At 46.4% G+C, this 16,111-nt stretch overlaps 1 protein-coding gene and 1 long non-coding RNA gene across 10 annotated transcripts in view; both read left to right on the forward strand.

Annotated features, from left to right (window-relative positions):
- COL16A1 (collagen type XVI alpha 1 chain) overlaps positions 1-16,111 on the forward strand; it is a 136,295-nt gene that overhangs the window by 3,966 nt on the left and 116,218 nt on the right. For all 9 annotated transcript variants that reach the window (XM_083751592.1, XM_083751591.1, XM_083751594.1 and 6 more), the window contains exon 2: positions 3,065-3,198. In XM_083751592.1, the coding sequence (XP_083607718.1) occupies positions 3,111-3,198 (88 nt within the window). In that variant the 5' untranslated portion in view covers positions 3,065-3,110. The remainder of the gene's footprint in view (positions 1-3,064; positions 3,199-16,111) is intronic.
- Positions 12,325-14,644, forward strand: LOC310850465. Its single transcript, XR_014567346.1, has 3 exons — positions 12,325-12,871; positions 13,038-13,698; positions 14,070-14,644. It is a non-coding gene; the product is annotated as an uncharacterized lncRNA (long non-coding RNA).

Below are 16,111 nucleotides of genomic sequence, written 5' to 3' on the forward strand. Positions count from 1 at the left end.
TTAGGAATGTGTGCACAATCCCTGGGCTATTTTGCTACAGGCGCTCCCAAGTCCTCGTAAAACACAATTTGCAGAAGAAGGTTAAACCTCTGTGTCTCTGGGAAGGCACAGCAAGCTTCCAGGGAGTCCAGACATTCCCCCCGGAAGTAAAGATGGAGTCCAAAGAGAGTTGTGTGACGGAATTTCACTTGGGCAAAATTTAAGCCAAGGGACTGCACCCCAGGAGTGGGCCCACTGACAAGAGCCCCCTAGACCTGGTGTGGTGAGCAGGTAGGATCACTGGGGGAGGGGGGCACAGAGAGTCCTTTCCCCAAAGCCCCTCCAAAACCTGGAGTCAACACTGTTCTCTTCAGACTAAACCTAGGAGAAATCTGAGGAGACTCAAACCATTTTACAAACGGTATCCCATAAATACCATAACCGAGACTGTGGTTTGGCAAAAGGAAAAACTGAGCAGAATCTGGAGATGGAAGGGAGATGTGAGGGATTTCAAAGGAAGCCTGAAGACTTTTGATAAGACTTACAAAAGCATTCAGGGGTAAGTGTGTAAATTCCTATCTGCAATAGTTGGTCCAGCCTGAGATGGGCAGGAAAGAGTTTGGTTATAGGAAATGAGGAGGAGGAGGAGGAGGAGGAGGAAGAAGAAGAAGAAGAAGAAGAAGAAGAAGAAGAAGAAGAAGAAGAAGAAGAAGAAGAAGAAGAAGAAGAAAAACACATAGTGGAGCAGTTGTAGGTGGCTAGTTACTGGTTGGTCACTGTGTGAATAGGATGTTGGATGCCTTTGGATGCTTTTGTCCCTTCTTGTGAACTTGGAACCTCCTCCTGTGCTCCCCCTACTGGAGAAAAAATAGAGGAGGGTCCAAAATTGCCCCCCCCCTCCACAGACTGTAAACTTGGCTGTGATTCCTGAAAGACATCCTCCCTGCCTTGTTGTTGTTGTTTAGTCATTTAGTCGTATCTGACTCTTCATGACCTCATGGACCAGAGCACGCCAGGCACTCCTGTCTTCCACTGCCTCCCGCAGTTTGATCAAACTCATGCTGGTAGCTTCAAGAACACAGTCCAACCATCTCGTCCTCTGTCGTCCCCTTCTCCTTGTGCCCTCCATCTTTCCCAACATCAGGGTCTTTTCCAGGGAGTCTTCTCTTCTCATGAAGTGGCCAAAGTATTGGAGCCTCAGCTTCAGGATCTGTCCTTCCAGTGAGCACTCAGGGCTGATTTCCTTCCAACCAAAGTTAAGGTAAAGGTAAAGGTACCCCTGCCTGTACGGGCCAGTCTTGACAGACTCTAGGGCTGTGCGCTCATCTCACTCTAGAGGCCGGGAGCCAGCGCTGTCCACAGACACTTCCAGGTCATGTGGCCAGCATGACGAAGCTGCTCTGGCGAACCGGCACCAGAGCAGCACACGGAAACGCCGTTTACCTTCCCGCTATAAAGCGGTACCTATTTATCTACTTGCACTTAAGGGTGCTTTCAAACTGCTAGGTGGGCAGGAGCTGGGACCGAACGACGGGAGCTCACCCCGCCACGGGGATTCAAACCGCCGACCATGCGATTGGCAAGTCCTAGGCGCTGAGGTTTTACCCACAGCGCCACCCGCGTCCCTTGAGTGCTTCCAACCAAAGTTAGGTATATGGAAATTCACCAGGTTTCAGTGGGGAAGTTAATCTTAGTAGCAGTGAGATGAGCCAGCCCAGAAGGGGACAGAGCAGGGCAGCAGCAGGGTCAGGATAGTTTTTGGTTGTTGATGCCATGGCTACAAACCTTGTGCTCCCCATGTTCACCCCACCCCAGCTCAGCAAGTAGAAACATTGTTGCAAACAAGGAACCCCTGCCTCTCCAACACCATTCCTCATGTGCCACGATTAGTTACTGGAATAATAATGGAGTTTACAGCAGGTTCTTTCCTGAGCTGCCAAAATCAGTCCTCCAAAGTTCAGTCGCAGCCCTGCTAACCATCCCCTCTGCACACCCCAAAAATATTTCTATCCTGTTTTCTGGACATTGGCACACATCACACCCCTCTTGGAACAAATAACTCCCCTCTGCACACACCAGTTTCTTCTTGTGTGTGAAGTTTCATCCAAGGTACAGGCCAGGAGCAAAACTGGGCCTGGGGAAAGTCAGCCAAAAATGAGTCGGGGACACTTGGTCTTCCTTTACTCGGCTCTCCCCTGTCATAATGGACCTTCTTCCAGAAGACTCATCATTCCAGAGGCTGGGGTTGTAAGCAGGGTTTCCACTGAGAGCAAATAAAAAAGAAGAAAAGAGGAGACACTAATTTGAACTAGAAAAAATTCTACAAAATATCCTGTCAGCTCATCCCTTAGCACCAGAAGGCTCCCATAATTGCTTCACATCAAGGAGTCCACAGAAGCTGTGCAACGCTAAACCATGATTCCCTGAAAGCAGATTTCCAGATGTAGCAGCTAATCTGGGCTCTACTCATTACACACACACACACACACACACACACACACCGCCACACAACCACCACAGGCTTATCGCTGCAGCCAGTGGATATTGCTGAAAATGACATTTTGATGCAAATTTGGGCAAAACAGGACTGAAATTTTGCAACCACCTTAAAGGGCTTTGAAAGGATGGGTGGCATGCCTTGAGGTTGTACAGAGCAATCGTGCACCCCTAATTTAGCACCACTTAGGGTAAGAAGTAGCCAGCTTGGTGCCCTCCAAATGGGACTGCTGGGAGTTGGAGTCCAAGAACATCTGGAGGGCATTATGTTGGCTACCCTGACTTAGATCCTGACTATGTGGTACAGTCATCACTTGGAAAGTAGTGTTAAATAGCCAGGCTCTGAGTGTTGAATTCTGATGCTCTTCCTGAAGCAGACAGAAAAAGCTGGAGAGAATCATAGTCTGCTTATCTTATCTCCCTTTTAGTAGCTAATATTCCCACTTGGTTGGGAAGGAGAGAAGCAGGGATAATTAGCTGCTGAGATAGAAGGTGGGTCCTTTGTTGTTCCAATGAAATGGCAAAGACATGGTGACCCTTCTCTTTTCTCAAGGGGCCCTTGCTGACATCTGCTCCCTCTCTCTTCTAGGTGCAGCATTCCCAGCAGTGCCTGCCTGGGCTACCAAAGACCCACCATGTGGGGAACCCCTTTTTCCATCTTGTGCTTGTTTGGCATTGTCTTTGGCACCAGCAAAGGAGGGAAATTGCTTGCTCCTCAGGAAGGTAAGAGAACCATCATGGCCGACACAGATGGCCAGTTCCTTAATGGGATGTAGATGGATCACTAAGATTGTGTTGTGCGATACACGTCAGAGAAATCCACAGAAATGGATCCAGGCTCCTGGTGTTTGGAATGAATGTTGGGTTTCAGGTGTCTGCACCCTTTGCGGAGGCAGTTTGGCTTTGTACACGCTTTCCCTTTTCACATCTTACAGTAAGTAAAGTCAGGATTCTACTGGAAATAATGTGTAACTTTTAATGAACTAAAGCTGAGCCCTACCGTTAATTAAAGTGCCAGCAAAGCAAACTGAAAAACATCCAACTGAAAGAGTTGCAGCAGTTCTCAGCGTTAATTAATTCAAGTTTCAGTGTTGAATATAGGCAAATCGTTTTGGCACTAAAGAAAGGTTCCAAAACTATGACACCAATGAAAGATGGGATCCAAATCGTTTTGATGATTACTGTGGCTAATTCACGCAACACTGTGTGAGGTGGCAATGTCTTTTAGGGCTGCCTTTCCCCCTTAATTTTCTTAACATGCTGTTACATGTTGGGAGTGGTGTCAGTCTGGATGATGCCCATGAGTCCCTTCCAACCTGTGATCATGTGACCATGAGGTTACAATCTACAAGAGGAAACCTGGTTAACTTTTGTTAAGGTTATGGTCTCAGCTGGCCTGTTAAGTGCTGCCATTTACTAGTCCAAAGAGGTTGCCATAGAGACAAATGGGAGTAACACCCCCTCACCTCACCTAGTTGGGAAAGACATCGCCTTGTAAGGTAGCAGCAGTACAATGGCCAGAGATTTGTATGTGAGTTTTGGCTGATGCTGGAAGCTGGAGAGACTGAGGCTTGTCTTGCTCGGTGCTGGTCCCAAGAGCTTGGGGCTTCCCTGTAACCCTGATGGGGAAGCAAGATCTGTTGGGGTGTTGATGCTGAGATCCCCTCCAGCCTATGTCAGGTTGTATATATGTGTAAATGAAACCATATATCCTAAAGACACTACAGTCTCCATTGACTTTTCATTCCAAGGAAATGAAACCCTGGGGCAAGCACAGGAACCCCTGAAATCTCTTGCTGCCTGGAGATTGAGGAGTGAGCAACAATACAATGGTTTGGTGTCAAGGATGAAGGTGGCCTTGCGGCAAGAACTTGGTTATCCACCCCATTATCGCATATGGAATCAAGCCCCTGCTTCAAAGAGCTTACACTTTAAAATTCAGCACCAGGGAATCAACAGAAGAAAGAGAGGAAAGTGAGGCAGAGGAAGAATATGCAAAACATCAGGCTGCTCCCCCTGATAATGTTATAGATTGATAGGTGCTAGAATTCAATTAAGGTTTGGGGATGTCAAAGCTAATTTCCTTAGAGATGATAGCCAGATTCATGTGTATTTAAGTTAGAATAATTGAATCATAGAGTTGGAAGGGATCTCAAGGGTCATATAGTCCAATTTCTGGGTGTGTATTTAAACTGTGTGATATTCTGTTAATCCTTTAATTAGCATGTGTGAAGGCTCATTAAGTCAGACCCAGTGTGCTGGATTGTGTGTCTGACATTCTTAATCCTGTGAAATCAACATGGGTTCAAAGGCAATGGAGTCAGCCTTTGAGGTGAGAGTCTGGGGGTGTAAGCACTGCAAAAGCATCATAGAACTAGGTGTGGGAATACAGGTGAGTGGGGCCTCTCTCTGTGTTACAGAATACCAGGGCTTAGGTTAGCAAGGTTAGAGCAGGTGGGATGTGACTTTTCTCAGGAAAAGGCAAGCTGCAGGGCAAGGATGCTACTGCCTTTGTAAGAGGCTGGCCCCACATGGGATGGGATGCTCAGAGCCCCCTTCATTAGGCACAGGTTGTATATATGTTCAAATAAACCATATATCATAAAGACACCACAGACTCTGCTGTGCCCCATTGTCCAAAAGGGGACACAGATCCTGGTAAGCACACCTGGACCCCTGGAATCTTGCACCACTCAGAGACTGGGGTGGTGTGTGACAATATGTAAAATAAGAAACAAAGGGAAAATGCTCCTGAGCATGTGGAAAGGGCCTCTTTGTCACCACTGGCTAACTTCAGCTTCACAGTTGCTACTGCACTTGTGCACACTGCTGACCATCCTGTAAAACTGGTGCATGTGTCAGCCTCCAGCAAGAGGAATTGCAGGGCCTTGTGTGTGTTTTCTACTGCTCGCAAGCCTGGTGCTGCCTGCCACAAACATCTGAGAGGCAATCTTGTCCCCAGGTGTGAAGGTCCTTGCAGTGACCTCTGGATCAATCCCAGGCCGAAAACACTGTGATTTCTGCACCACCTCTGCAATCGTGCGGGACTCTGGAGGGCAAAATTCAGCTGTGAAAGGCAAGATAAACCTCGGCTCGTTGCTGAATTAATCTGCTGGCATCTCCGACTGACAGATAGAAGTGCTCCAAGGTGCATGTTCAGCAACAATTTGCTGTGACTGATAGCTGCCTTCATCGCTCCTGGCATTTTGCTGCAGGCGGCCTCTTGAGACTTTCATGGGCTGTCCATGCAGCAATATGAAACGGACTCCAGACCCCGCCTGGGTTATCATAACTGGATGTGCATATCTGTCTGTTCAGTTCAGATCCTCAATTCGGTCTCCATTCCTGGGGAGCTGCTACATCTAGCCAGGGAAAGGCCAACTTTAGCATTGTGGAGCGATGGGTGGTGGCGGGGGAGGAAGGCACTCTGCTTCTGTTTGGGGGCCAAAAGTGCACGTTTCCCACAAAATTGGCTTCTTTGCAGTGGGAAAATGTAGAAACCCCAAATATAGGTAAATATTAAACAAGGGAATGATAGCTTGATGGAGAAGGGACTCCACTTGCTAGTGTCAAAGGATAATGCTTTGCATGCAGAAGGTAAAAGATAAAGGTAAAGGGACCCCTGACCATTAGGTCCAGTTGTGGACGACTCTGGGGTTGCGCGCTCATCTCGCTCTATAGGCCAAGTGAGCCGGCGTTTGTCCGCAGACAGCTTCCGGGTCATGTGGCCAGCATGACTAAGCCGCTTCTGGCGAACCAGAGCAGCAGACGGAAACACCGTTTACCTTCCCGCTGGAGCGGTACCTATTTATCTACTTGCAGTTTGACGTGCTTTCGAACTTGCTAGGTTGGCAGGAGCAGGGACCAAGCAACGGGATCTCACCCCGTCGCAGGGATTCGAACTGCCGACCTTCTGATCAGCAAGCCCTAGGCTCTGTGGTTTAAGCCACAGCACCACGCGGTACTGTGTCCAAATGCTAGGATCTCTGGGGTTGTTGTTTTTTTTTTTTTTAAAAAAAGATTTGGTAGCAGGTGATGTAAAAGACCGATAATTGTAGGCACTAATGGGCAAAAAGCACAAATAATCTAGCCAGGTATTGGGAGCTTCCTATGTTTCAAAAGTGTAGATTCTTTCTCTCTCTGACATACAAGGGAAACGGTGGCAAGATTTCTACCGCACTCTGGACCCCTCCAGACCGGAGATGCCTTTTGTGAGTTTATTCTGCAACAGGTCATTGGTGGAACAAGTGTGCATTAAGTGCTCTGGAGGCTGCTCCACTATAATAGATCCAGTGAGAAATGCCCTGTATGGGAACATCTTATGCTCAACAAATGTGTTGAGGGGTGTGTGCAAACTCGCATGTGGGGGTGCTGAACTGAGTCTTTGACCTGGGTGAAAGAAAGCCTAGATTCACCCCTGGGTGGTGGAATGTCCTTCATGGGATGTTTTTAAACTCTACTATTCTATTATACTATGACCTGAGTGCAACAGCAGCACTCTCTTGCATTTTCCAGCAGCTGGTCTTCGGGGATACAGTATTTTGTCTCCAAAACCAGGGGCCTCCTACATGCATAGCACTTGCTTTGCCACTGAGCTATATAGACTTTCCCTGGAGTTGGAAGAGGGAGTGGCTCAGAGGAATGTAAGAAAGAAAAGGAAAGCAGGGAGAGATAAAGGGAGAATTGGCAGGAGGGAGAGGTACAAATGGGCAGGAGCTGGAGGGCAAGTTTTCCATATAGATTGTTTAAAAAGAACAGAATCTTTGGTTGCAGGCCAGCTAAATCTCAACTGGGGGGGGGGGGTGTCTGTTGTGCAAACACTGATGGGCGTGGAATTAACACACGATGTATTGCCAAAAAACTATTGTTGGATTAAAGGATGGTTCAGTTACTCCCTGACAGTCTTCTGCACAAAAACTGCCTGCAAGATATCTTGAGCTGAAGGACTGCTGAGAGGATTTGACAGATCAAACATGAGTCACCTTTTCCTTCACACCTACCCGCTCCCTCCCTCATAATTTTTAAATGTGTCTGGTACTCAGTGAGCAGATACCCCTACCTCCTTCCAGTCTACTGGTCTTATTTACAGTGCTGGTAATACACATGGCACTTTGTACCATAAGTAAAACTGACAATCCTCAGTCCCCAAGGAGCATGCAGTCTAAAATTCCCACTAAAATTCCAATGCTCAGTGCATAACCCTCCAAGAGTCCATATTTTCCAGGGACAGTCCCAGAATTACAAAAGCCATTGTGGCTTCTGATTTGATCCCAGAATGTCCCAATTTCCCCCGCCAGCACTGAACTCAGGGAGGAGGTCATAAGCCAGCACTTGTCCTCAGTGGCAGTAGCAGCCATGGCTGCGAGGAGGCATCCCGTTGCCTCTGCCTGCCAGCCTCCTCCCTTGGGCAGGTTGTAGCAGCACTGGAGAGTGGGAGAGGAGGTGGAGAGGCTTCGGTTGTTGGAGAGGCCCAGCCCTGCAAGGCCACTCTGGGCAGGATGAAAGGGGGAACGGAGCAGAGCGCAAGTAGTCTTGATTTTTATTTTTTTTAAAGGTTTTATGCATCTGTGTCTAATCTTGCCCATTTCTAAAATTTATTTACAGTCATACCTCATGTTGCATCTCCTTCAGGTTACGTATTTTCAAGTTGCGTCCCTCAGCAACCTGGAAGCACCGGAACTGTTACTTCCACATTTCGCTGCTCGCGCATGCGCAGAAGTGCTAAATCATGCTTCGCGAAAGCGCAGAAGCGCTAAATTGCACTGGCGCAGCACTTCTGGATGCGAATGCTTCGAGTTGCGGACGTGCCTCCAGGATGGATTATGTCCGCAAATCGAGGTTCCACTGTATTGGTGGGTGGGTGTTTTTTTTGTAAATCTACCAAAGAATAAAATACAATGAAATGAAATGAAATCAGGATTAAGGGGTTTTCTCAGGATGGTGGGCATGTCTGCTGGTGTAGCAGTAGTGGCACTTGCCCTTCTTCCAATAGGAAATGCTGTGCAGCATGGGGGAGAGAAATGGGGGTCAGTGGGGGAAGGGAATGAGAAATGTCCTTATTTCCATCTGATGAATGTTGGAGGGAATGTAAATGGAGGGCAGGGAGAACTGGTGCCCAAACATACTGGCAGAGTGGTAAGCAGGGAGACAAGCAGTAGATGGAGCCAAAGCCAATGGCAGGCAGAACCAATTCATTGGCATGTATAGTTATGCAGCTCCTGCAGGGTCAAACGAGAAGAGGAGAGCAGCGATAGCATAGGAATAACCCCGCAAGGCCCTTTGAGACTCCAAACACAAAGCCTGCTGCAATCGGAGGCAATCTGTTCTGGTTCTTTGGGCACAGAGTGCTTCATTTATGCATCTGTCTTTGTTCAGTGGCAGATGCACTTATTCCAAGCACATCTGTGGCTCCCGCTAGCTTTGTTTCAAGTCTTGGGGTGGGGCGGGGGGGTGAGTTGCTTTCCTCTGCTGGATAAAGGAGGGGGTGGGGAATGTAACGTCTTCCATGGTGGCTCCAGACAACAGAGTTTTTTGTTTTCATTTATTGCAGAATGTTTTAATCTAGTTGGCAGTCCCTCTCTCCCAGCCCGACCCCTTTCCCCAATTGAAGCTATGAATCTGGATCGCTGGTCTTTCCTGCACAATATTGTCTATTCCTGCCTGGCAGTGGCTATTATCATAATATGAAAAGAGCCCTGCTGGAGCAGACCAAAGGCCTGTCTCATTCAGCATCTTGCTTTCCCAATGGCCAACCAGATGCTTAAGGGAGATCTGCAAGCCAGGCCTGAGGAGAGCAGCATGTTCCTCCTCGTTGTCCCCAGCAACAGGCATTCAGAAGCATTACTGCCTCTGGTGATGGAGGCCGGGCCTAGCCATCATAGTTAATGGCCATTGATAGCCTAAGCCTCCATGAATTTGTCTTGTAGAGCCATCCAAGTGGGTGGCCGCTGGCCATCACTACATATTGTGGCAGAATATTCCATAGTTTAACTCTGTGCTATGTGAAGAAGTCTTTCCTTTTATCTCTCCTGAATCTCCCAGCATTCAGCTTCATTGTGTGGCCTCTGGTTCTAGTACAGGGGTACCTCTGGTTGTGAACGGGATCCGTTCTGGAGCCCCGTTCGCATCATGAGCAGAACGCAACCCACGTCTGCGCGTGCGTGGGTTGTGATTCGCCGCTTCTGTGCATGCACGTGATGTCATTCTGAGCATCTGCGCATGCACAAGCGGCAAAGCCTGGAAGTAACCCGTTCCATTACTTCCGGGTCACCACGGAACACAACCTGAAAAGATGTAACCTAAACCGAGCGTAGTAAGAGGTTTGACTGTATTATGAGAGAGAGAGAGAGAGAGAGAGAGAGAGAGAGAGAGAGAGAGAGAGAGAGAGGAAGTGGGGGGGATTTTCCCTATCCTTTCTTCACCCCATGTATATGCACCTTTTAGTCTCCTCTTAGTCAGTCTTTCTTCTTAAAAAAGACCAAAATGTTGTAGCCTTTCCTCAGAGGGAAGTTGTTTGAACTCCTTGTTTTGATCATGAACATACAAAAAGCCTGCTGGATCAGGCTAGTGGTCCATCTTGCCCAGGATCCTGTTCTCACAGTGGTCAACTGGATGCCAGTGGGAAACCCACAAGCAGGATTTGAGCCCCTCCTGTGGCTTCCAGTAACTGTTATTGAGAAAGATTGCTGCCTCCAGCTGTGGAGGCAGAGCAGAGCCATCAGGGCTAGCCTTCTCCTCCTCCATGAATTTGCCCAGTCCTCTTTTAAAGCCATTCCAGTAGCCATCACTGCCTCCTGTGGGGGCAAGTTCCATATTTTAACTATGTGCTGCCCATTTTTTGGTCCTTTCCCAATCTCCTTTTTGAGGTGAGGTGATCAGAACTGTACACAGGATCCCAAGTGTGGCCTTGATGTAAATTTGCACCTTGGCATTCATTTCCAGCATTCCAGGCTGAGAAAGGTCTTTCCCCAGCGCTGCTACGTGAGATCCTTGTAACTGGAGTTGCTGGCAGCTGAACCTGGGCTCCATTTCTGCTCTGCTGAGGCCCTTATTTATTCTGTCTCTTCCATTGCCTCTCTTGCACTGAAGGCTGCGCCCCTTTTAAAGATTTGCTTCACTCTGCCAAGTGCCTGAGGTGACATTTCCGGGCTTAGGTTCAGCAGTGGCTATAGAAACCATTTCCAACCAAATGGGACCTTATAAATGGATGTTCTGTGTCACAAATAGGACAAAGCCTAGAGATACATCTGCAGTTGCTTATTGGTTCTATTTTTGGAGCTGAAGATACTTTGCTGCCAGACCCAGACATTTTGCTTCCTGGGGTGGAGCAGCAAATTGTGCCCCCACCCCCATCAAGGTAGTCTACTCCAGAGTCAGATAATGCCAGTCGTGTGCCTCCTTCCACCCCAGCTGTCAAAACACAATAATAGCAACACACTAAGTTACCAGCCATTGGCTGCCCTTTCACCTCAGACCAGTTGCCTAATGACAGGGCCGGCTCTTTTCCTGTATTTCAGGCCCAAATGGAATACAATAGAGCAGGATACGGTTCATGAGCAACCAGAATGACCTAAGAGAACCCCATGGATAGAACTGTTGCCCTGTATCATAGCTTCCTGCCTGGATGGGCTCATTCCTGCTCTATCTATTTGTCCAATGCTCACATATTCTGGTAGTGAGCATAATATATTGAGGCAATTAAGTTCTTCAGGTTAACGCTGTGCTGCCTCAAAAATACTGCCTGTCTCTGGCAGGGGCAGAATTTGGGTCCCCCACTGGCTAGCAATGCAGCCTCTCCCTTACCTGCTTGCACTGATGATGTCCAGAGTTCATCCGCGTTCCCTCCAACTTTCACATGCTCTCCTTTCATTCGTCTGTGATGCATTAAACAGAAACATTCCGTCTTCCTGACTTATGAGCTTGTTTTTCCCAGGAATTGGCTAAGCACACGGTAAATAGCAGACTCCTCTCGTACGCTCACTGCCCCGCTTGTTCTTGATCGTTTTCCTCTTCTCCTGTTTTGAGTTATCATGGCAGCTGCCACCATTGGCAAAAAAAGAAGGGCTCAGTGCCTATAGATTATGTGGGGGTGTAACTCTGGAGAGCAGGAAAGAAAATGCCCCTTGAAATTTAAAGAGGGAGTTAAGATCTCCCTTGCAAAAGGCAAGCTTTGGGGAAATTGTGGGTAGGTGCGTGTTCTTGATTTCATTATGGCTTACTATGGTTTTATGATGGCATTTATAGTGTTTATTTATTTTAAGAAAATGTACCATGATTGGAGAATCTGGTTGAAGCTATCAATTGCCTGAATCAAATAAGTCAACATAATGCCATGATGTGAAACCACAATTTGTTCTTGGCTTATAAAGTGTGGCTTGTTCTAACTATGGTTTAGCATTATGTACAAACTCAACAGCCTGGCTTAACCATGGTTTGTTTGTCCCTGACCCACCCCACCTGCTCACTAAGCCACAGAGGCAATAGCAGGTGGGTGAAAAACAAGCTTTGGATATTCCAACTGTGGCTCATTTTGTCTTCTGTCAGATGACTCATGTTTTGTTGAACAAACTGGCTAAAACAAACTATGTGTTTATGTTTTACATTCAAGCATAACCAGTAGCTAGGAACAAGCAAGGCAATTGGGAAAGGCACCTTCAGTTTTCTAGCTCTGCTACAGATTACCCATTGTGATCTTGGTCAAGTTACTTAAGATGCCATAGAAAAATGTACTATTATTATCCTGTGTGTTCTGCCTGTCTGTGCTCACCTGTTCCTCACTCCCTTTGCTCACTGGTGCTCTTCCTTGGGGCCAGAAGGACAGCTATTAGAGTCAGGGAAGTTCGGTGGTCAACACTGGGCCTTGTTGAATGCCTGACAATACCACTTTTGGCATCAGAGGGTCCCTGTAAATATCACAGAGCATGTTATCTACACTGCATAACAGTTGTTTGGCTCCTCCATGGACAGTGAAAAATTCAAAGCAGTCATTTTGGAAAAAAGCATCATGGAGAACTATCCACCTGCAATGGCCAGAAGATTTTGCCTGTTGCTGTTTCAAGTTAGTATGCAAACTTGACCCTTCCACCCCTCGCCAGCTGTGGCCAGATGTAGCTCCCCTTCCCGACTCTTCTTTCAAGCCTCGTTCATATTATTGAAACTCTGTTGACTTCCTTGGAAATTCCTTAGACGTTGCGTCAGAACATGAATAACTTCTTTGAATCTCACTTCTGACAAAATCTGGAGACAACTTGTAGATGTGGGGAATCCCGCCACCAAACACTCCATCTTGAGACAGTTTAAAAGTTTTTATTCACTCTTTCTGTCACATTGCTTTGTAGTGATTTGAACCATTTCTCCCTTGCCTTCTGCCTGGAGTTGTTTGGGTGACAGCTAACCAGTGGCGTAGCGTGGGGGGTGCAGGGGGGGCCGGCCGCACCGGGCGCAACATCTGGGGGTTAGGGAAATCCACGGGTTAGGGGGCGCAAATCCATGGGTTAGGGGGCGCAAATTACTTGCCTTGCCCCGGGTGCTGATAACCCACGCTACGCCACTGCAGCTAACAGCTTCCCTCTCAAAGTCACCGTGGATTTTTGCTGAAGGCCAAATGGTTGTGATGATGGCTCTTTATCTAGAACGTTCCACGCTCTCCTTTTGCTGCACAGAAAGTGCCCCAAATGATCTCCCGAGGGCATCCTATGGCCCACGCTAGCACATTGACTTCCCCTTCCCGTTGTTGTTGTTTAAATGGTCCTAGCAGGAAGATGTTAAGCAGATGTTGTAGCCTGGACCTCAGAAGGGCCCTCAGGAGCAGTTTTTCGGGAGCTGTGATGTCTCTTTATAGATACACGCTGCAGTGAACCGTGGCCACAGCTGCACACTGGCTGTGATGATGCAGCTCAAGCCAACACTCCAGGGAATGCCGCAGTTCCGAGATCATTCATCAGGGAGGAGTCAGTTTCTGACTTTGCAGCTCTCTGGTATGACACCAAAGAACATTAAAGAGAGCTCATCCTAATTTCAGCATCCTAACCCTAATTCCAAGAAAAGTCAACCAGATGAATTGAAAGAGGGGTGAATCTGTCAAATTTCAGTTTCTCTCTATTTCTCATTTTTCCAGTCCTGAAGTCAGTTTGCCACATTTCTGCACCGCTAGGATTCATCAGCTTTTTAGTGTGCATTGTTCCTAGTTTTTACATACTTCTATGCTCTAATAGAGGGACGCAGGTGGCGCTGTGGGTTAAAGCCTCAGCGCCTAGGACTTGCCGATCGAAAGGTCGGCGGTTCGAATCCCTGCGGCGGGGTGCGCTCCCGCTGCTCGGTCCCAGCGCCTGCCAACCTAGCAGTTCGAAAGCACCTCCGGGTGCAAGTAGATAAATAGGGACCGCTTACCAGCGGGAAGGTAAACGGCGTTTCCGTGTGCGGCTCTGGCTCGCCAGAGCAGCGATGTCACGCTGGCCACGTGACCCGGAAGTGTCTCCGGACAGCGCTGGCCCCTGGCCTCTTGAGTGAGATGGGCGCACAACCCCAGAGTCTGTCAAGACTGGCCCGTACGGGCAGGGGTACCTTTACCTTTATGCTCTAATAGACACATGGAGGGGGCTTGCAGAACTGCATTGCAAAATGGGAGTGGTGCAGATTTTTGGTTTACACATTGCTTTGAGAAATGTGAATTGGGTAGATTCACATTAAAATAGGGAGTGAACCAAATTTCTTCCCCATCCCCATCTCAGGTTGAAGAGGCAGCAGTACCCCCCTCTTGTTTTCATTGGTGTAATGTCTTCAAAGGTACACTGCCTCTGATTGAGGAAGTTTCATTTAGATAACCTGGCTAACCATGAGCTTGCCTAATTCTGAGCTTCCCTTTTAAAACAATGCCAGTGTCCACGGACACATCCTGTGGCAGTGAGTTCCATAAGCCAGCTGGGCTTTGTGTAGAAGTCCTGTGTTCTTCCTTATTTTATTATTAAATGTATTTATATCCTGTCTTCCTCCAAAATCAGGATTCAAGGCAGCTTACAACATTTAAAAAACATCATCATAAAGTACAAAGTGTAATGACAGACTAGTTAACGACAATAGTTAAAATATATTAGAACACATTTAATAAGATATTAACAGACTTAAGAGATAGAGGAGACTTTTCTCTCCCAGATTTGAAATTGTATTTTGAAGCAGCATGTCTTGTTTGGATACGGGATTGGATAAAATTGGAAAAAGAAGAAGAGTTAGAACTAGAAGGAACTACAAGGACACAACAATAGATTTCCCATACCCATATTTATGGTATGGGAAAGGGAAAAAAACATAAAGGCTTTTCAAACCATATAATAAGAAAGTCATTAATAAGAGTGTGGGGAAAATAGAAAGATCTGTTAGAGCAGAAAACACCATGATGGTTGTCACCCACTGAAGTATTTTCACTTAAGTCGACCAAAAAAGTAAGTTGACATATAAAGAGTTGTTAACAGAAGAAGAAGGTAAGCTCAAACAAAAAGAGTATGATGAGCTGAAAGGCTATCTACAAAGTTGGTTACACCATAGGCAATTAAATGAAATTTTTAAGGAAGACAATCTCCAGTTATACAATCTCCAGATTTAGTTATACAATCTCCAGATTTCAAAAAGAAATAGTGGAAGAGAATGTTAAATTGTTTAAAAAAGCATATAGTATTTTATTAGAGTGGGAAACCAAAGATAAAAAAAAAACCTTATTGGATCAGAAACACATATATTTCTGCCAAGGGAAGAAGAGGTAAGAGTAATGCAGAAAGTACCACATCAATTTGAGGCTAAGACCTCCTGCCCTCCTGGGGCAGGTGCCAACTGACTGGCCTGGCAGAGATCATGGAAAAAGGAGTAGTGGAGAATTGGGTGGAATTAATCCTCTTCTTTGTATTTGATTACAGTGGTACCTTGGTTTACGAACTTAATCTGTTCCAGAAGTCCGTTCTTAAACCAAAGTGTTCTTAAGCCAAGGCGTGCTTTCCCATAGCAGTGGGGGACTCAATTTACAAATGGAACACACTCAACAGGAAGCGGAACATATTCTTATTCCAAGGCAAAGTTCACAAGCCAAAACACCTACTTTTGGGTTTGCAGCATTCTTAGTCCAAGTTGTTCATAAACTAAGCTGTTCTTAAACCAAGATATCACTGTGTGTATTTATTTTTCCCAATTAATATTTAACCACTTTTTTCGACCACATATATTGTTAAGGACAATGTAATGTACCATGGATGGATTCAATGTCATATTAAACATTTTCTTTGTGACTTATTGTTAACATGATCTTATTTTATATTGCTAAAGCTGGTTAAGTCTGAAATGTACTATGTTTCAATCTTGTAAAAAAAATTGTGTAAGATACATTAAACTTAAAAAAAGAAAAGACAGGAAGGAAGGAAGAAAAAAGAGGCTAAATTGTCCATCATCCAAGCAGATCCCAAAGTGATGTTGAATAAGAACAACAATAATATGCAATAAAAGCATAACATAATCCATCACGAAACAATAAAAGCTAAAAGACAACTGCTGAAGAACAAAAAGGAGGACCAAAGATGAATGTAGCTTCTTTAAAATGCCTGGACAAATGATGTCTTAACATGGCGCTGAGAGGACTGTGATCAATACCAGGCGA

This window comes from Podarcis gaigeae, assembly GCF_964106915.1.
Source record: "Podarcis gaigeae genome assembly, chromosome: 8".
NCBI classification, from domain to species: Eukaryota; Metazoa; Chordata; class Lepidosauria; order Squamata; family Lacertidae; genus Podarcis; species Podarcis gaigeae.